The 20,740-nt window shown below is 47.2% G+C and overlaps 1 protein-coding gene across 1 annotated transcript; it reads right to left on the bottom strand.

Moving 5' to 3' along the window:
* Nucleotides 1-15,210: 15,210 nt before the first annotated feature.
* ZFP36L2 (ZFP36 ring finger protein like 2) lies at nucleotides 15,211-19,503 on the bottom strand. The gene is made up of 2 exons (XM_080341712.1): nucleotides 19,194-19,503; nucleotides 15,211-18,538 (listed from the first exon to the last, which is right to left on the bottom strand). The coding sequence occupies exons 1-2, from the start codon at nucleotides 19,242-19,244 to the stop codon at nucleotides 17,168-17,170; spliced, it is 1,422 nt and encodes a 473-aa protein (XP_080197838.1). The 5' UTR covers nucleotides 19,245-19,503; the 3' UTR covers nucleotides 15,211-17,167.
* Nucleotides 19,504-20,740: the final 1,237 nt, after the last annotated feature.

Below are 20,740 nucleotides of genomic sequence, written 5' to 3'. Positions count from 1 at the left end.
TCTTATCAATCATCACTCAATGAGAAATATCAAAATAATAGTTTCTTCTCATTTTCGCCATAGTGAGAGACAGCGCAAATGGCAACCAAGCTGCAACCTGCTTTTCTGACATCTGACCTCTGCTGAGAAAGTCTTTTTTCCACCAACTGGTTTTGGAGGCTTCTTGCTGTTTCTAGTGTGATTTACAAAAGCCATTCCAGGAAGCAAGCTCAAGAAGTGGCCTAGAAGGAGCACAGCAGCCTAAGGCACACCAACATTGGAAATGTCCATATCACATCTAGTCTCCCAGTAGGGTTAGGCCTGAACAGTTAGGCCCAGTATTTGAGCTATCTCTGCAGTAGCTCATACCCTGCAGCAGAGAAGATGCAGCTGCCTGGAAAGGCAGTGGGAAACTCAGGGACTCACTAAAGCATATGAAGACTACATGACACCTTGAGCTCCAGTGTTGCCAATGCGAGTTAACCTCAAGTTACCTAACACACTGTCCAGGTGTCACATTTCTAATTGACCCATGCAAACACTAGCAACATAACTTCTAAAACACAGTACAAACCAAGCCCAGCACCTTCTCTTTTCAGTGCTTGAGGGTCTTATCTAGCAACCAAGAATGGACTTTCAGTTCATTCTTTGTGACCCAGATCAATTTTCAGCTTTGTCCTTGTCTCTTGCTCAGCACCTCTCAAGCTCCTTCACTGAAAACAGCCTCAGCATCTTCACCACTCGCTTTGATCTCCCAGTTTTTGCTGTGGAGAACCAAGATGTCTCAGTAGGTAACTGCTAAGATCATTTTTCTCATGTCCACTGTTGTCAGTTTCTCACTCGTGTGTCATATATTTGGAGAGATAAACACCTTAAGAAATCCTACAGACCACACGTTCCAACAATAACTTGTGAAGCTGCTTTTAACAACCACCCTATAAATGAGGGGGGCTGTTGTAGCAGACAACCCTTTTCAGGTCTTGAGCTCCAAGTCACAGAGGATGTTTTGGCAGTAAAGATTTCTCTTTTTAAAATATTATTTTTGTAGTTCTGGTTGTTGGCTGCAAAGCAATATTGCCTATAGATCAGCTTCATGGGAGGCAAGAAGTCAAACTATTGCTTGTCTTCCAAGTTTAGTAACCAACTAAACTTATCAAGCAAGCAAGAAATGGCAGAAAATGTGAAGTAGGCTTCAGCATTCTATTGATCTCAAAGCATGATACAGAATACACCTCTGAAGGGCCAGAAGAACTCTTCATTGAGAACAAAATTAAAAAAAAAAAAAAAAGCATGCAGGTGTACTCTGACAGCAAAATATCCCTAAGAATAGGGACCCCTCATATTTACACATTGACTAATTAGATATTTCTCCTAAGCTGAAAATTCCCCTCTAGTGACAAATTAGGAAGCTCTGCACAACAACTGCGTAACTCTAGCTAAAAGACAGTAAACTTGCCACATGAGGAGCCAACATGTAGTTCGACAGATTTTTTCAGTGTCAGTTTTAGCAGCCTTCTCCCACTCACACACTCTCCACTGTGTCCTCTCAGGTGCAGGGATGTGCACCACATCATCCACCTCCCTGCAGGCTGGTCCAGTTTGTTTGGTCTTCCCCTTTTCCAGGGGGTGAGGATCATGCTACCACTGCTCTGGGTACCAGTTGCCAAAATGATGTGGGAAACTGTTTTTTCTTGTGGTGATCTTCCCAAGCAGGCCAAGAGCTTCTGTATCTCTGGCCAAGTCCAGGTGGAAGAGCTATGCCAGAAACACATGGCTGCTGAGCAGGAGGTCTCCAGGGTGGTAGGTTCCCACTCCAGCTTTGGCTTGGACCAGCTGCCATGTCACTGCCTACTGCACCTCACCTCTACTTCCTTGAGATGCAGGCATGGCAGCTCACTCCAGCATTGAACACTTTACAACTGAATTTACAGACTCTTGAAAACAAAGCTGGAGAGACTCTTAGAGAATTCAAAGGAAGAGTTTTGCTGCAGAAACAACCCACAAATGGAAACTGTCTGGCTAGATGGAGAACATGTACTGCCAGCCACTGATGGACACACACCAATCCATCCCTTCGCATGAGCAAATACACGCATTATTTGCATAGGTGCAATCTATACCTCCTTGACATTAGAGTAAGCTCCATCAGACAAATATGAGCTCAAATGAGATCAAGCTAAAAACCTCCTGTGGGTTTAGCAAATAGGAAGAGAATAGCCACTCCCTTTCTTAATCCTCAAAAATCTCCTGTATAAAATATAAGCTTTAATTTTAAAATAGCCAAGGAAGACAAAATATTATTTGAAACTTTAAAAAGGTATAATTACTAAACATGGCTTGCAGTTTAAGTACAATTGTTCTGGGTGGTCTGTGAAGCATTAAGCTTGCTGTGCAGAAAGGAGTATTTTAAGAACAAACCAGTGGGGTACTGGAGTGTTAGAAAAGATGAATTCATGTTAGAAAAACATTTTGTGAAGTCATACACAGAATACAAATGTTGAAAAAATAAACAATAGCTTCCTTTACCTATTTATTTTCATTTCTTATGCCAAGATCATAATTCCTTTTTATGTATTTTGAGGATAAATATTAAGATTAATAGATTGTCAACATTACAAAGGCTTAGACTCTTGGACACAAGGTCACTGGGAAGCAAAGATCTATGGTCACTAAACACAGTGGTAATAAAAGCCAAGAACTCGAGTCACTTTTGTTTCAGATGTAATAAAAATGGGTTTGCAACCCAAATATACAGGACACATCTTGATCCCCGCCCTGGTGTCCCCAGAGGCTTGAAAGACACTTGCCGAGGCTTTGCAGACTGGTCATACTTTCTGCAGTAGTGGGTGCATATGTAGACCAATTTAATGATGCTGGGTGAAAAAAACAAATAATAAAAATCTATTTGGAGGGATATGTCTACTTCTTTGCTATTGGAGTACAGTCACTGCAACTCCAGATAAAGTTTCCCCTCCCAAAACTACACTACACATATTTTCTCTCTCTCACCAGAGCTGTGGCACAGTCCCCAACAACAGTAGCAGTTGGCTACTCCTACCTGGAAACACAGTTCTCAGTTAGTCAGGCAAGACGCTGCTGGAGGTGCACACCTTGAAGAGCTGGAGATGTGAACACACCAATAATGCAGGAGCGATTTGCCATGCCAAAAGCGTTCCTTTTGTATGCAGTTTTCAAAATGCTTTGCAAGACAAGTATGCACTAGGCATATACTGATGGGAAATAAACACAAGAAAGGGCAAGTCTGTGCAAGATAACAAAAAGAAATATAAATATTTAGAAGCCTAGAGTCAGGGCACCTGGGTTTTAACACCACTGCCTTCTCCACTAGACACAAAACATAAATTCTGAGAAAGTGCAGATGCTCACTAGAACTGGTATCAGTAATTTTGAGGCAGTAAATGAAAACAAACTATTGTTTTCCCACTCTCAAATTAAGTGACACCCACTGCTTTTTAAAATGATGCCCACTTCTAACACAGCCAGCATCTCAGGCAATGTCCCTCATCGTTACAGACCAAATGCAACTTCTCGTGCAATTCTAATGCAAAGATGGACTTCCTCTACGCTAAGGCCGAATTTATACCTACAAGAGTCCAAAGCATCCTACATATGCTAATTGCCCACAGAAGCAGTAAGGGTTTCCAACAAGACATTAATTTTAGAAAAAAAAAAAAAAAAGGTTATTTTTCCTTCACCCATGTGCTGGAAGAGTGTTAATTTTCTTCACAGTAACTAGCATGGAGCCATGTTTTAGATTTGTGCTGGAAACGGTGGATAATACAGGGATGTTTTAGTTACTGCTGATCAGGGCTTGCACAGAGGTCAAGGACTTTACCACTTCTCACACCACCCCACCAGCGAGAGAGCTGGGGGTGCACAAGAAGTCGGGAGGGGACACAGCTGGGACAGCTGACCCCAACTGACCAAAGGGATATTCCATACCATATGACATCATGTTCAGCATATAAATCCAAGGAAAGAAGAAGGAAGGAGAGGCAGTTCCGAGTTAAAGCATTAAAGTGTTTTGTCTTCCCAAGTAACCATTACATGTGATGGAGCCCAACTTTCCTGAAGATGGCTGAACACCTGCCGGCCAGTAGGAAGTAGTGAATGAATCCCTTGCTTTGCTTTGCTTGTGTGCATGGCTTTTGCTTTACTTATTAAACTATCTTTATCTCAACCCACAAGTTTTCTCACTTTTACTCTTCTGATTCTCTCCCTTATCCCATTGGGGGAAAGTGAGAGAGTAGCAGTGTGGTGCTTAGTTGTCAGCTGGGGTTAAAACATGACAATTCTTTTTGGTGCCCAGCATCGGGGTCAAAGAGTTCAAGTTAACAACAGGTTTGATTGGAATGTACTAGACTGAATTTATAGCTGTTATTTCTGTTTAGCCATTAATCATCAGGCTCCTGTGTTTGCCACGGGGCTTGCCTGCCTTACTGTGAATTAGAGTCTTGTGCTCGTTAGTGGCTGCTTTTTGCTTTTGCCGCTTGCCGTGCTGCTGTAGTGCTTATCAGCTTACTTTGCTGTGCCTGGGAACATTTTGATAACAGCAATGGTGATGTGCCTGGGCTGGCAGACGGCTGGGGCATTGCTGCCTTTTCTGTGCTGCTCGACTGGACAGGCTGGAACTCTAGTGTGAACTCCAGTCAAAGGGACTGTGACCTGCGGATGAGTCCACATTAGAACAGGACGCCCCAAAGTATCTGTGGCCATGGATAAGCCCATACCAGAGCAGGTACATCTCTGTGCCACAGCAGGTATATTTCTGAAGGGACTGTGACCCAAGGATAGGTCTACACTGCAGAAGGTATACCTTGAAGCATCTGTGGCTATGGATAAATCCATGCTTGTCGTGGTTTAACGCAAGCTAGCAATACAATCACCATAGCCACTCGCTCACCCTCTCCCTCATCCCCCCCCCCCCAACAGGGGAGAAAATCAAAAGGGAAGGGAGAAACTTGGATTGAGATAAAAGAGAAACATAGTTAAATAAAACAACTAAAAAACTACTAGTATATATATATATATAAAAAATAGAAATAAAAGATACTCAAGGCAATTCCTCAGGAACACACTGAGCAGCCAGTCCTAGGAAACACAGTAGCTTATCCCAAAGAGAGAGAAGAGAGGAAAAAGGCAGGAAAGCCCAGAGGCCTCTGCAAAATGGCAAAAGGCCAGGCTAAACTTCCTGAACGAAACTTCCAGGCTACCACCAGAGACAGAGAGAAAAGAATCAGAGCGATTGGTAGAGCCAAAACCCGGCAGGCCCCACTCTTAAATAATTAGCATGATGCTACTGGGATGGAATACTCTCATTGATCAGTCTGAATGTCAGTCAAGCTCTGTACCATCTCTGACCCCGCTTCCTCGACACCTGTAAGCGGAGAACTCAGAATGTCCTTGCCTCTCAGATCAGAGCAATTAAAAACATCAGCTCTGTGCTGGGTTGTTATCTGCTTATTCTCAAACTAAGTTCAAATAATTAGCATGCTAGCTATGAAAAAGAAAGGTTTCTAACTGCACAAAGAAAATTAACTGACTTTCAGTCAAACCAGCACAATACTGTAGCAGATACACCTCGAAGTATCAGTGGCTGTATATGAGGTCGTGCTGGAACACCTCAAAGTGTGTGTCCATGGACAAGCCCATGACAGTGCAGTCCCTGGAGGGACTGCAGCCATGTGTAAGGCAATGTTGGAGCAGATTTACTTCTGAAAGGGCTGTGGCTGTGGGTAAGGTCACATTGGAGAGGGTATATCTCTGTAGGCATTGCTGCCCATGGGGAAGGCCATGCTGGAACAGGTGCACCTGAAAGCAACTGTGGCTGCAGATAAGTCTATGCTCGAGCAGGTATACCCCTGCAGAGACTGCGGCTCGTAGACAAAGCTGTCCTCTAAGGGACTTCAGCCTGTGGATAAATCCAAGCCAGGGCAGGGGCATGGGGAGGAGTTCATCACAACGTTAAACCCTATGGTCTGATCCAAGGAGAGCAGCAGTATAGATTATAATGGAAATACCTTTAAATTGCTGTAACCTGTGATTTGAGTCACACATTACAGGAATTACTCCAGTGGGAACCCCTTATTGCTACCCAAACTAGCAGCAAGGGAAGGAGTTCAGTGCATTGTTAATCCCTATAATCTGGCCCAAAGGGATCAGGGGTAGAGATTGTAATAGAAATACCTTAAAATTGTTGTAATTAGAATTGCACATTATAGGAATCACTACAGCAGGAACAATCTGAATCACTGGAGGACAAACCTTACAAGAAGCAGTGAAAGTGCAGCAGTGACCAGACTTGAGTTGGGTTTGGTGCCCGATAAATCCATGCAACTCACCACCTCTCCTGTTCTGAGTGACCACCAGAACAGATAGACCCCAAAGTCATTGACTAAATGAACTCAATGGACATTTTGTGGACATTTTACAGGCATTTCACAGGGGTGGTCCATAGACCTAGGGAATTATATCTGTGTATTACGTCAAACGATGAGAAGGGTGGTGGTGGGTAATGAGAATGTACTGGATAGTACAAGACCTAAGCATGACATAAATGGTGTGGAGTAAGGGGTGGATACCATCTTGATTTTGGCTGGGATAGAGTTAATTTTCTTCATAGTAGCCATACGTGGCTATGCTTTGTATTTGTGCTGGACACAGTGTTGATAATATAGACATGTTTTAGTCATTGTTGAGCAGTGCTTACACAGGTTAAACCATGACAACCCAAGTCATCCATCCCAAACCAAGACACTGGCACTCAGGCTGCAGATGTGATTGAATCAGAGGAAGAGGCTCCCTCTCATGGGAAGTGCCTGATAGCTGAGAGGAAGAGGCAGGCACAATCATCTCTTATTGGTTTCTGACATCTGTAATCCTCATAAAGGACTACTCTCCCAAAACCTATGCCAACTGAATAACCCCTTATTAGAACTGGCATCAATAATATCTGTAAATCCCTCCACAACCAGTTAAAAAATCACTGACAAACCATGCACCAATTAGAACCACTAAGTGTTATGTATATAAGAGACACTAACCATCCTCCGGTGGCAGGGAGGAGTCATTTTGGGTGGATGGAAGGGGAGGGAAAGAAGGGAAACAGGGTAATGCCATCTTAAACTAAGCTTGTTTTCAGTCTAGCACTTCAGACCAATAGGCAATTATTGCAACCCCACCATCACATCCATCTAGGAACTGCCATATAAAAGACACTACAAGGTCACCTAATCTCAATAATGAGACAAGAGCTATGGAATATTAACCACATCAACAGCCACAGGTTGTCCAAATACAAACACACCTAAATCTAAGCCTACACCCAGTCTTTCAATTTCTTTCAACAGAGGTCAGTGGAAAATAGGGATACAGCCTACCTGGTGTCTAATAGAGAAAAAAAAAAACAGAAACAAAAACAAAAAAACCCACACAGACACACAAAAAAACCCCAACATGCCGCTAAAACACTGTCCTAACACAAACTGACATGAAGCAGCCTTCTCCTCGAACAAGCTTTCATATTTGTACGAAGTAGCTCTCAGCTTCCCACATTGATGAAGGAAAGAGGAAAGTCAGGACTGAACCCCTCAGAGCGCGCCAATGCGAGTGAGAACAGCAAGACAGAAAACCGATTCCTTGCGAGCTGCACAATGCCAAGCAAAACCCAGCACCCCAGGTAAAGTAAGTAGGAGATGAGGAAATTAATCATTTTGGGACACAGTATACCCGAGCTGAACTAGTCTAGGAATGAATCAGCTCAAGAATGCCAAAGCTGCCATTCTAAATGACATCCGTACAAATTGATATAATGCTGTGGAGCAGAATCAGATGCCTGGCAATTCCCAAATTATTAATGTATGTTCACCTGTGTATGAAAATCCAGGATATACCAGGCAAGTACATACTGTAACACTTTTCAGTCATAGAAAGTTTGCATTGAAAGTTCAGAACCTCTTTCCTACTTCACAAATGATACAAGTTCACCTTAAACAGTGCCTCAACATCTGCTTGGAATTCTGCCAGCAGAGTATAATATAATGGGCAAGTGCCAAATTTCGCTTGCTGTATTGATGACAACTTTAAAGAGGCTGCAGTCACAACTGTCACATTCATAGACCTGTCACAAATGTTGCATGCTACCCATCAGCAACATACACAGCATGATAAAAGCTCAAGCAGCACAAGCGAAATGCTCTATTAGAAAAAAACATGATTTTACATCAAATTTTTCAGGAAACAGAGATGATGGCTCAGGTAATGAAACAGCCTACCACAAGTCACTGACTTGTGTAAGTATTATTAAACAGTGGTGTGAGTGACTGATCAATCTTCACACAAGAAATTTTACCCTCTGTGAATATCTTACACATCATGACCAACCAAGGTATTCGCCCAGATTGAAGCCAAATGGATGACAGGATTCTCATGTTGCTATTATTAAATACATATCTAGTATAAATACACATTAAATAAAGGTACATCTATATTTACTTAAATATGTAAACTATAAATACATAAAACACATATGCATGTGTAAATGTACACAGCCACATATACTACACACCAGCCCAGCTAAAACACAGGCAACTCTTTCATTTCTACAATCACAAGATCAATAAACAGCTTTGCACAACTTAGAACAGGGTGCTGCTTGCCCACTACAGAAAACTGGTGTTCCTGTGACTAACACTGGGCTGCATGTTTTCCACGAGAGTATGTAGAGACAAAATGTAAGGTTAACACTAAGAATAACGTGTTTAGGAAGCTGATAAATTTTAAATGGGAGGCCAGACCCATAACCCTACAAACTGCAGCAACTGCACTTAGCAACCAAATCTAAGTCTGATGTAAGAAAGTTCAGTCAGTACATGCAAAGAAATACAGCAAATGTCAACACACTTATGCATCTCTTCAGTCAAATAAAGTTAAAAAAAATATGTTCCTGCCTTGGTCCTTCAGACATCAGAGGATCATTTTTAACTAAAGCAGAATATATATAACAGAGATACGATGCCTCTGCTCTGGGGCTATACTACAGCTGTTCGCCAGCTAAAATTGTGAAAGCAGTTTTGCTGTAATGCAAAGGAATTTACAAGGCCCTTTGGAGACCTTTGGAAAGCTGAAGGTCACAGTTCAATGTATAAAATGATGGATTGGAAATGACCGCTGAAGTTGCTAAACATTCACTTGAACACACACTGAATGCCTGCATCAAAGTTGGCAAGACAACGATAATATTCAATAATATGCTATGAATTCTCAATTCCACTTTGAATTTCATTTTAAGATGCAGGTTACCATAAGAAATATATTGAGTGGCCAGGAAAGGTCCTGACTTGGTGTTAATATTGACACTAGCCCGGAGCCATGCACCACTTCCAGGGCAGACAGTTTTTGCAGACTTCCAGCCTTCCCTTTCCTCAGCATCCTCTTCCCAGTGTTCCTAGATGCACTTCCCCAAACCCCAAAACAGCCAAACTGAAGCAAAATGTTCAGGTTTAGCTCTAGAAAGCTCAACACAGTTTGCTACAAGAGGTTTTGCCTCCTCCTGTCCCCTGGACACCATTTGATAAATACTGAGATTTCAACCACCTGTGCAGAAAACCCACAGAACGTAACTCAGGCTGTGGTTTCACACGCAGTTCAAAGCAATATAAAGTTGCACCGATGCTGAAAGTGGAGGCCTGAGCCTCGTGTTACTCACATACTCCTGCCCTCCCTCGTGCTTTTGTTCTAAAGCCACAAGGCCATAGGATGAGTCCAGATCAGAGCACCAATCTAGCAGAGAACAAATTCCTGTCTTCTTAGACTTGGTGTTCATTTGGATTGGCAAATCGCTGCATTCCTCCTCTAATGTTACCTTTAAAAAACGTACTTGTTAACACTGAATTCATCTTCTAAGATTTACAGCATGCTGTTTAGCCCTCTTAACACAAGGGCAGCAACGAGGTGTCACACCAGTTCAGGGACCCTCCTGGGGTGGGCAGCTGGAGGGGCCAGAGTTCCCTTATTCCTTCTCCAGGCTCGCTCGCTCACCCATGGAAAGAATAAAACACTCCCCAATGGCATTAAGCTGGATTACAGCCTCTACTAAGAAAAGGAAGTCCACTTTCAGATTTGATAGTATTTAGGAGATTGAGAGCTGCATGTGCAACCCTTGCAACCAGGCAAGAGCTTTGGGACCACTGCAGGGACCAGAGCTACCTACCATCCACAGCTAGCAAAGCTGCAAATGAAAAGTGATTAAACATTATGGTAAACAATGGTCATTCATGGAAGAGTCAGAAGGTTAACATGTATATATATATATATATATATATGTGGATACAAGAAAGCCTTAATACAAAAGGCAGTTGTTAGTGCTTTTCTGCCATGAGGGAATGGTTTCCATACTGCTATTTAGCTCCCTTTGCATACAGTACAGGGAATCCTTTTCCAACATTTAAGCGCAGCTGAAGGCTAATCAAGATCTCATAAGTTACCAGACCTCTTACTATTATTGAATTTCCCTCCATTTCTTATCTTGAGTAGCTATTACCATTCCAGGTATTCAAGTGAACGTCACATTCAGAAAAGATAAGGTAATAATCCATTGATATAGGACCCTTGTATTTAGATTTCAGCATATCCAGCTCCCTGTTTATTTTATTAACCATGGTAGAAAAAAAAAAGGGGGGTTTTAAATTACCCTGTATTTCCTTCTCAGATGGTGTACAGAATAGAAATTACTCGGCAGATGTCATCTATCCCTCTTCAGCAACAGAGAGGAGATTTGTCAGGGTAATTTTGCCTGCTTTCTTCAGGAATGCCAATTCTGGCGGGGGTTCACCCCAAAATGCCTCCATTAACACATCCATTATACCTCTTTGAAAGGAGAGATGAAATTACTTGTATCTGTTTGACTAAGCTTTGAGACAAAAAGTTCTTTTTAGAGACAAGATCCTGTAGACCTTGAGGAAAGAATCTTATTCTTCTACCCTCCTCTCCCAATGTCAAATTCTTAATATTAATAAAGGAATTAGACATATAAATCGACGTTCTTCAGTACATATGCAGCAAAAATTACACAACCTGCTACATCTATGCCAGCTGATAACAAGCATTTTGTTTCACCTTCAGAACTTAGAAGATGCAGAGCTTTGCCACACAACCATTACTTGATTTCCAGTAAGCCAGACAAAATAACTACTCAGGGATATATTCATTAAACCCTATTTTGATTTGAGCCTTACCTTAAATGTCAGTATTTTTTCAAACAGCACAATAAATACTCAAGGTCCATGTGAGTCATTTACAATCACCAATACAGAAAAGCGGTTTTTAAATGGGCCTACCAAGAATTTCCCAAAGAACTGAGGAGGAAACAATGTTTCTTCAAACGGAGCAAAACCCACAGAGGAGGACTAATCCAATTTAGCAGCTTGGTGGGGAGATCCCTTGTTGTCCATCTTGTCACTCTTGCCCCCCCTCTGGGATGCAGGCTTCACCTCCTCCTCCCTCACACCAGCTCTGAAACTTGTCAGACTCCTTACTGACCCCCTTCAACTCTGCCCCAGCAGAAAACACCTTTTTTTTTTCCTTTCTGTCTGGTTAATAAAACACATCAACCCCCCAGGCAGGCACGGTGAGCACCAGAGTGGACCTTTTGGTGGCAGTGGACCCAGCGCCCACCCTGCACCCCATGGTCCAAGCTGCGAGCAGGGTGCCGGGGGCTCTGCCACATCAGTGACCCGAACCAGCTCAGGGAGGGCATCAGAAAAGGCCAGAGAGGAGCAGAGCAAAGGAACTGCTGTTAGTGGAGGCAACCTGCTGTGTCTCACCTCAAGTATATTGTTTTTGTCCCAAGCTTCCACTCCTTCAGCAGATGAGCACTTACAGGGTGGCTGTGGTCACTCTGGGCAGGTACCAACCAGCTGCAGGGTTGGCAGAAGGGACGATGTAACTATACGTCAGATGCGACAAAGTGGGAAGCCCAGTACCTTCTTCACCTTAAACCACTGAGGAACGTGAGCTTGAGCTGAAGGCCCAGAAAGTGAAGTTTTAGTTTCCAGAGCTAATGTGCTGCTAAAGCCTATAGGCTCAGCAGGCAACACCTGAAATGTCCTGCCTTATCAATGAGCACCACCACCTGAAGCTCCACCAATCAAGATTCACAGTCAAGGTCAGCAAGAAAGGACAGACCACACAATTAAAAATATATAGTACAAGTATCCTGGCTTCAGTGCTATACTAGCAAAATGAAAAAATAAAACTTAGTACTTCTTAATCATAAACAAAAATGAAATCTTGGGCCTTCTTTGAAAATGAGGCAGTCAGATACACCCTTTATTTATCTAGTTATTTTAAATCCAAGCTGCATACCTAATGATAGGATAGGACAAAAAATGGAAGGAGGGCAACTATTTAGTTTTCAAAGTAATGTAAGAGTTGCGTTGGACACTTAAATGATATTCTGGAAAAGGGCTGATCCCCTGCCTATGTTTTTAACCACTGAGTTATTGGCTTGCTGTGTTCTGCGCTCAGCAATGGAGCAGAGAGGGGAGCCGGCAGCCCACCAGCTCCTCCGGTGGAGATGTGCCCTCTTCCACAGGTGACACAGACTGGGCTGTGAATTACAGCTTCTACACTTGAACTGAGGATCAATCATACAATGAAATCAGCTCGTGCCCAAACCACGATACACGAGGTGAAGAGCAGCATTCCTGTGCTTCGCGGCACACTGCTGGGAGTTTTTTTGGTGGTGTGTGATGCGTTCAGCTGTGTGTGCTGAATTTGGGTTACTTTTTACATTAACCTGGGTCAGGCAGCAAAACCCAAAGCCCAGAGAAAGCAAAAGCACTGGAGTTACAGCACACCCACTGTACCTGAAGAAGGCAAACTGAGAAAAACCCACGCAAGTAAAAAGCCCCCAAAAAAAAGTGAGTGGACAAAGGAGTAAAAATGAAAACTGCCGACTTGATACATTTGAAAATGATCATACCAAGCTATGTTAAATCAATTCCCATTTCAAGATCTACACCATTATATCTATTCCTGTAAATTTACACCTTGGCTGCAATTTCAGGTTATCAACTAAAGCAAGCATGCAAGACTCACTCCTAAACAATAACGAGTAAAATCCCCATTTTCCAGTTCCTCAAAGTCATTGTAAGTGCCCCAACTATTAAAAGAAATATCACTTCCCTAACGGGAATTGTAGAGACCTTGGAGCTGCATCTCAACCATAAGCTCTTGAAGAAAAAGTTTGTTTTTATGCAGAGTTTATCAATTTATTGCAAGGTATCAGGAAATTTCTGAATGGTCTGACCAGCTTTACATGCTTCACTGACTTTTGAAATGAAAGCAAAAGGACATTTGCTTAAATAAACAACATAAGTCACCAAGCTTAAAGGTTAACACTTGATTACGCAGCGCAAGAAACAGAGACTTATCTTCCCAGTTCAAGGACTTCTGGTTTTCTGAACAGCCGCACATAGCACCGCAGCAGAACACTTCTGCAGAGGTACAAACAGAACGGGGTGCGGGGCAGTGGGTCTCGGAGCATCGCTGGCTCAGAGCAGGGCTGAGGGCAGCTCAGGCCTCCCCACACTCCGGCAGGCCACCAGCCTGCTGGGGGACACCGGGGGGCTGTCACCCACCCCGTCCTGGCAGCCTTTCCAACACACAAAGCCCCGCTGTTGACACTGATGCAGTTGTGTTTCATGCTGCTGTGAAGCTTCCAGAGCTCTTCTTCCAGCCGGGAGACACCAAAGCCAACCCCGGCACCCTCACCGAGGTCCCATTCAACCAACAGAAAACCGCAGGGAAGATGAAAGTACTGCCCTGATGGAGTACAGCTGTCCTAGATAAGTGAAATATAGCAATAAATAAAGTCCTTATCTACTGTGACAACAAAAAGGCGGGCTCAGGGGAAGAGGTTGGCAAGGGGGAGAAGCTAAAACCATACGTAGGGAAGGAAGAAAACTAAATGAGACATGCATTCCCAATTAACTCAGTTTTAGTTTTACGGATAGCTTCAAAATCCCAAGAGTGAGTGAAGGTATCAGCTTAGGCACTGGGCAAACCCAGAGCTACTCGCTGTTCCTGCAAAATCCTGGCAAAAGCCTCCTCTTCACAGCTATGAGATCTGCACCAGGGATACCCAGAGAAGGACCCGGCCGTGCTTGGGGATACCGTGCATGCAGCACCAAAATGGGATTTCTTCAGAAATTAGTTTGGGAATCTAAGGGAGCAATTCTAATTCTGAGCCAAAACATCAGACCAATCCATTAAAAAAAAAAACAAACAAAGCAAACAAACAAAAAAAAAAAGAGATTGCTGTAGCTGGACTGTGTTGTCATACATTGCTTACGTTTGTTTTAATTTTAAACTGAGAGTCAGTCCAAGGTTTGTTACACAAACATATGGCACCCGTATTACATTCTACCTTGTATTTATAGAAAGTACCATGGCAGTCCAGGCAGCGCAGAGATGCCATAATGTTGACAACATTTATTATTAGTATGACAAAAGAACAAAAATGAGCCTGTAGAAATCATGACTTGAAGGGGTAGGTTGGAATAAGGGACCGAAATGTGGAGAACACTCGGAAAATTCCTCAGCATTAACAGACACACAGACCCCAGGCCACCAAGTATTTTGTTATGTAAATATATCCTCAGATAAGTTGTTTAAAACCCAAGCCCTGAAAACTGATTAACACATTGAACATTCACCCGACTAACACCAATATGCCCTTTGCTGGGTGATGAGAGTGCTGAGGCAGAAGTTCGCATTCCTCAGAGTGAAGAAGAACAAAGCATTTGGGACAAAGAGCAAACCTTAATTATGCCTTTTTATTACCCAAACTGCCATTTCCTCCTTACCCCAAACCAGCCAGGAAGGCTCATGGTACCTTCACACATTCCCCAATAAGCCGTGTGACCGATAAATGCCATTACTAGATTTTTCCACTCCAGCTGTTTAGCTACTACAAGTAGCAAAGGTTTGATCCTTCACCCGTTTCAAAAACAAAACCAAACAAAAAAAACCCACACGGGGCGGGGGGGGGAAGGGCAGACAGCATACAGTACACAAGCACACCGGTAACGCGAACTTTCTGGAAGTGTTTATTAGCTTTGGCCCCCGACCAGTGATTGCTGCAGGAGTGGACTGGAGCTGCAGTGCAAACTGGTTAATCTGTAGCTAGACACAGTTGTGACTGGGAGGGCAAGGGGGTGTTTAGCAAGAAACACTCACTGCCTGGCAGGCACAGCTCTAACAGTTTGAAAAGCTACTTTTTCTTTTTTTTTCCAAAAAAATTTTATTGGGAGAACTACAAAACATTTACAGTACAAAGTTTACAGTCTCACACAATTTGTAGTGAACTGACTCCCGAAAAATATATTACAACTCAAGTTGACTTATCCTTTAGTTACATTCAAAACATACTTCTGTTAAAGTAGTCCAAAAGAGTACATAGTGCTCAATCTGTACCTATGTACAAACAAAACTAAGCTACTGCTCATTCATCCACTGTCCAGGAAAGTTTGAAAACTCACGACTTTCTACATAAGGAAAAAAAAAAAAAGAAATTACAAGTTTTGGAATTCAATTAAACAAGATATGTTCATGTACTGTATAAAGTTTCAGATCCAAAGATGGCCTCCATTCTTATAAAATAAAGAGTGGTGAAATTTTGCTGTAGTTAAAACCCATCCCTACATTCAAATTATCTCAAGCATTAAGAAAAATACTTATTTGGTTGAGAGATATTTAAGGCAAGCATGGACCCTCAAGAAGGCACTGTGAGACATAATACTGGGACCCCCCAATTATTGCTACATACTTTGAGACTATATCACAGTGTGATTGGTGGAGTTAGGCAACAAAAAACACTTTTTGGTTACTTTAAACAAGTCTGAATTAGATTTGCCACTTTGAAGTCTGATTGCTAAGTCAGTCTTTTTTGTCGTTGTTGTTGTTTCTTTTTTGTTTTTCAACTCGGACGGGCTACAACCATTTACATTCTAAAACAAAACAAAAAACCCATAGAAATTCCTCAAACTACTTCCACAGCATCGAGACCGATTTCTATAAAGAAACCATGCAATCTTTCAGATTTACGTAAACAAGGAAAGAAATTAATGAAATAAATATTACATACAATCTCTTAAATTAAGAATTTTACTCATTTACAATAAAATAACCAAGTGAAGTTACAAAAAGGCATATATTACTGTGAAAAGAACACACTCCACATTTTGCCGATTAATAATGGCAATCATAATTTAAACATAATAAAAGAATATATATCTATTGCTTTTCATCATACCCGATAAATACAGTATGAACAAATTACCAATGTATACTTTTCACAAGATAATAAATAAGTTAAATAGTTTCATATTGAGTTGTGTGCAGTGACTCATTCATGCAATCAACTCAAACAGCTAAAAAAAAAATTAAAAAAAAAAATCAGCAGTTATTCTCCAACAATTACAAACTAAACTCAGTTGAGTGCTTCCAAATAAAGCAACAACAAACAAAAATTGTTCTAAGCCAAACATCCACTAAGTGGTGGCAATGGAACCAATATTAAACTTTGGAATGAAGGTTTTAGCATTTGTTATAATAATAATATATAGATATATAAAAAGGAAAGTTGTTATCAAGGCATATTCTTGGCAGGATGTTGGATTTTTCTTTCTTTTTTTTTTTTAAAAAAAAAAGCTTATAGGTTTAGTATGTTCTGTGTTTTTACTTAAACTGGATTGAAAGACAAACTAGCTTGTAACTTTGTGTGTGTGTCTGAAGGTTTGGAGGAGCTGGGCAGGCAGGACACACGCTCCCCAGATTGATTGTTGCTTTCAGGTGGTCTTTTCTAATGCTTTTTTCTCTTTTTTTTTGAACACAGATGGAATGGCTGCTGCTGGTGCATATCATAACTTGTCTCCAAAGAACAACAAGATAAAAACCCCGAAACAAAAATCCCCTTCTTCCAAGGTCTCTCTATAAAAATAAGTTTTGTTCAGTTCGTGTCATTTGCCCTTTTGCAAAATGCCTTGTTTTGTTCAGCTCTCGATGTATATATAGATAGATATATATAAAAAAAGAGGAGGATTCGCTTTCTTCGCTCGTTAACTTACTTGCTCGGCAGCCGCACGGCCGGGCGCCCCCCGGCCCCCTAGTCGTCGGAGATGGAGAGGCGGCTGAAGATGGGCAGGCGGCGGCCCGAGTCCAGGCTGGGCGACTCGGAGCCGCTGAGGGAGCCGGAGCTGAGGGAGCCGCTCAGGTAGCTCTCCCGGTCGGAGAGGGAGTCCGGGGGGCTGGGCGGCGCGTCGAACACGGGCGACTCGGAGAGGCGGCGCAGGGGCTGGAAGCTGAAGGGCGGCGAGGCGGGGGGCGGCGGGCAGGCCCCGCCGGGCGGCGGCTGCTGCTGGCAGCGGTAATAGGCGGCGGCGGCCGCGGCCGCGGCGGCGGCAGCGGCGAAGTTCTGGGTGTGCAGGGCCAGGGGCGCGATGAGGCTGCCCAGCTCCTGGCCCGAGAAGGCGAAGGCGTTGTTGGCGCAGGGCGGCGAGAGCAGCTCCTCGCAGTAGGACGCGGAGGCGGGCGGCGGCGGCGTGCGCGACCCGCCGGGGCTCTCCAGCAGGGGGGCGTCCAGGCGGCCGCCCGGCGGCGGCGGGGCGGCGCCGTGGGGGTGCGGGGGGTGGTGGTGGTGGGCGGAGAAGCCGGAGAAGCTGAGGCTGTGGTGCAGCTTGGGCCGCTCGCCGCCGCGCGGGTGCCCGAAGCCGCCGCCGCCGCCGCCCAGCGGGTGGTCGCGGGGGGCGAAGGCGCGGAGGTCGCCGGTGCTGCCGGCGGGGTGCGGGGGCGGGTGGTGGTGCGGCCCCGCCGCGGCGGCGCTGGGGGGGGCGGCTGTGCCCCCGCCGGGCGCCGGGCGGCGCTCGTCGGCGTTGTGGATGAAATGGCAGCGCGGGCCGTAGGGGCAGAAGCCGATGGTGTGGAAGGTGCGGCAGAGCTCGGTCTTGTACTTGGGGTGGCGGGTGAGGCTGCGCAGCTCGTGGAAGCCGTGGGCGAACTGGCACTTCTCGCCGTACTTGCAGGCGCCGCTCTCCTCGAAGGGGCGGCACAGCTCCGTCTTGTAGCGCGTCGAGTTGATGGGGGCCCCGCCGCCGCCGCCGGAGCCGCCCCCCTTGCCGGCCGCCGCCTGCTGCTGCTGGAGCTGCTGCATGAGGTGCTGGCTGCGCTCGCCGTTCTCGCTGAAGGAGCGGTCCCGGAACTTGTTCTCCTTGTTGAGCAGGGGTGTGGGGCTGCTGCTGCCGCCTCCGCCGGAGCCCGTCTCCTTCAGGCTGCCGAACGAGGAGGAGGAGGACGAGCTGGAGGAAGAGCTGGAGCCGGTGGGGCTGGGGAACTTGGAGCCGCCGGCCAGCGCCGGCAGGTTGCTGGTCGAGTGCCGCCGCAGGAAGCCTGGCGCGAAGCTGGAGCTGGGGTGGGCCACCGGGGTCCCCACGGCCTTCTTGTCCAGCATGCTGCTGAGGTTGGTCAGGGACTTCTCCGTCTGTTGGGGCGGGGGATGGGAGGAGGGGGGGGGGAGGGGGGCGGGGGAGACAGGGAGCGGGAGAGAGAGCGCGTGTTGCACGGTGACCACCAGCCCACCGACAAGGCTCCCGCGGGCGCCCAGCACCCCCTCCGCGGCACCGGCGGACGCATCACGGGGGTCGAGGCAGGTGTCGCGCCCCCCGGCCAGCCCCAAAAGCGGCTCTGCCGCAAGCGCTGTGATGCCAGGGCGAGCGGGGCAGAGCCGGGGAGAAACACCCTTACAAGCTTTGCTGCATGAGCAACTTTTATGAAGTTACTCCCGGGAGCGCAGCAGTTGTGTGCGAGTGCCTGCAGAGCAGCTCGGCGCCTCTACAGCTTCAGAAAAAAAAAACAACACCCCAGAAGCCCCCGCAGCGAGGGTGCAGCACGCCTCTCCGGGGCTCGCAGGCTTGCATCAGCCGCCTTGCAGCAGGACCCGCGCTGCTTTAAACCGGCCAGCTGTCAGGCAGCGAACCGCCCGCAGAACCGGCCGCGCACTCCGTCCCGGGCGGCCGCGGGCCTGCCGCCCCGCCAACACTCGTCCCCCAGCCCCAGCCGCCGGGAGCGCCGTCCTGCAAACCTCGGCACCGGCCCGGGGCAGCGGGTCGCGCCTGGGGAACTACGCTCCTCCCTACCTTGCACAAGAAGTCAATGTCGTAGAAGGCAGATAAAAGTGTCGTCGACATTTCTAGATCCTGTAATGATCGGAAATACAGGAAGGACCGAAAGATCCCGCTCTCCTCGGAGGGTTTGGAAAAGCCACGACTAGATAGGAGGGGGCCGTTTGCTTGAGATCCGAAATGGTCCCGTCTCCTTCCCGGCGCAGCGGGCGGGACGGCGGGTGCCGGGCCGAGGCGGCGACGGCAGCTGCACAGCAGCGAGCGAACTGCGGGAACTCCGCGGCGCCCCGCGCCGCCCCCATATAAACGCGGCCGCGGCCCGCGGGGGCGGTGCCCCGCTCCGCCCGCCCCGCTCCGCCCGGCGGGCCCGCCCCGACTGGCCGGGCCGCCCCGCGGGGTCGCGCCAAGTTTTGCAGAGGGCCGGCAGCAACGGCGCGGCCGGGTGGTGGCTGCGCTGCGGGGCTGGCGGGGAGCAGCCGTGCCGCCGTGTTGCCCGCCGTCAGCCTCCGGTATCCCCGAGCCGGGTGCGCCGACAGCGCGGGCGGCACAGAGCGGGGCAGGGGCCGCGGAAGCGGCCGAGGCAGAGTAGCACAGTGCCTTGCGTGTTCGGCCCCTGTGAAGCTCCCGTCTTCGCACCCTTTTCCCCAAATAGCGGCGCCCCCAGCCCCCTGAGCGGGCCGGCATTGCCCGCGCATTCGCAGGGCGGGTGGCGGCCGCCGCCGAGCGGAGGCGGGAGCGCAGTACCGTGGGAGAGGCGCGGCAGCGCTGGGGACACCTCTTTCTCCCGCCCCACCGAAAATAAACTTTTGCCACGTAATTGGTTTGAAACAAAGGTCGGGCTCGCACTGCCCCGGTGCGACCGGCGGGACGGCAGCTGGGCACGGGGTGCGCGCCCCGCCGCTTCCCCCTCGCTGAGCGGTCCGAGTTGTTTTTTATTTCCCCTTTCTAATGTTTGGAGAGCTTGGCGGGCAGACGCGGAGGGGAAGCGACGTTAACCCCGCAGCAGCCGCGCTGATGTGCGGCCCCCATCCCCCCACACCCCCCTCCCGCACCCCTCCCACGCTCAGTCCCAACACCCCTCGCACCGCGGCCCAGCAGCCGCCAAGGTCTTGTGACCCGCCGGGCTGCGCCAGCCTCGTCGCGGGCTGCCCGCCCCGCTCCCTGCGCCCCGCTGCCGCCCCGGCGGCCCCCCCGCCGGGCTGCCCCCCCCCGCCGGGATGAGGGCGGCGGCAGCGGCAGGTCCGTGCCGGCGGGGCCCCGTCCCGGGAGCGGGCTGTAGTCCAGGGCGGGCCGGGAGCCGCCGCGCCAAACACCCCCCCTTCGCCCTGCCCCCTCCCGCGCCGATAAGGCTGCGCAAACACGACGTAGGAAAGGCGGCGCAGGCAGCGGCCCTGCACCCCTTGTCCTTTCCCGCGTTTGCTCAGCCCCGGGACAAATGGGAAGGGGGAAAATGGACGTGTAAAGTTTTATAGCTGCTAAAGCCAGCAGAGGCGTTTGATCCTCTTCAGCTTCCGAGTCGGGATGTCAGGCCCTGGAAACCCGAGGGTGCAAATCTGACCACG

The sequence above is a fragment of the Nesoenas mayeri genome (assembly GCF_963082525.1).
Source record: "Nesoenas mayeri genome assembly, chromosome: 3".
Classification (NCBI taxonomy): domain Eukaryota; kingdom Metazoa; phylum Chordata; class Aves; order Columbiformes; family Columbidae; genus Nesoenas; species Nesoenas mayeri.
The sequence above is the reverse complement of the archived record's forward strand: the minus strand, read 5'-3'. Positions and strand labels throughout refer to the sequence as shown.

Coding starts and splice junctions, on each gene's coding strand:
- ZFP36L2 (XM_080341712.1), bottom strand. CDS start 19,244: ATGTCGACGACACTTTTATCTGCCTTCTACGACATTGACTTCTTGTGC. Junction 18,539..19,193: donor ACATTGACTTCTTGTGCAAG/GTAGGGAGGAGC, acceptor CCGCCCCAACAG/ACGGAGAAGTCCCTGACCAA.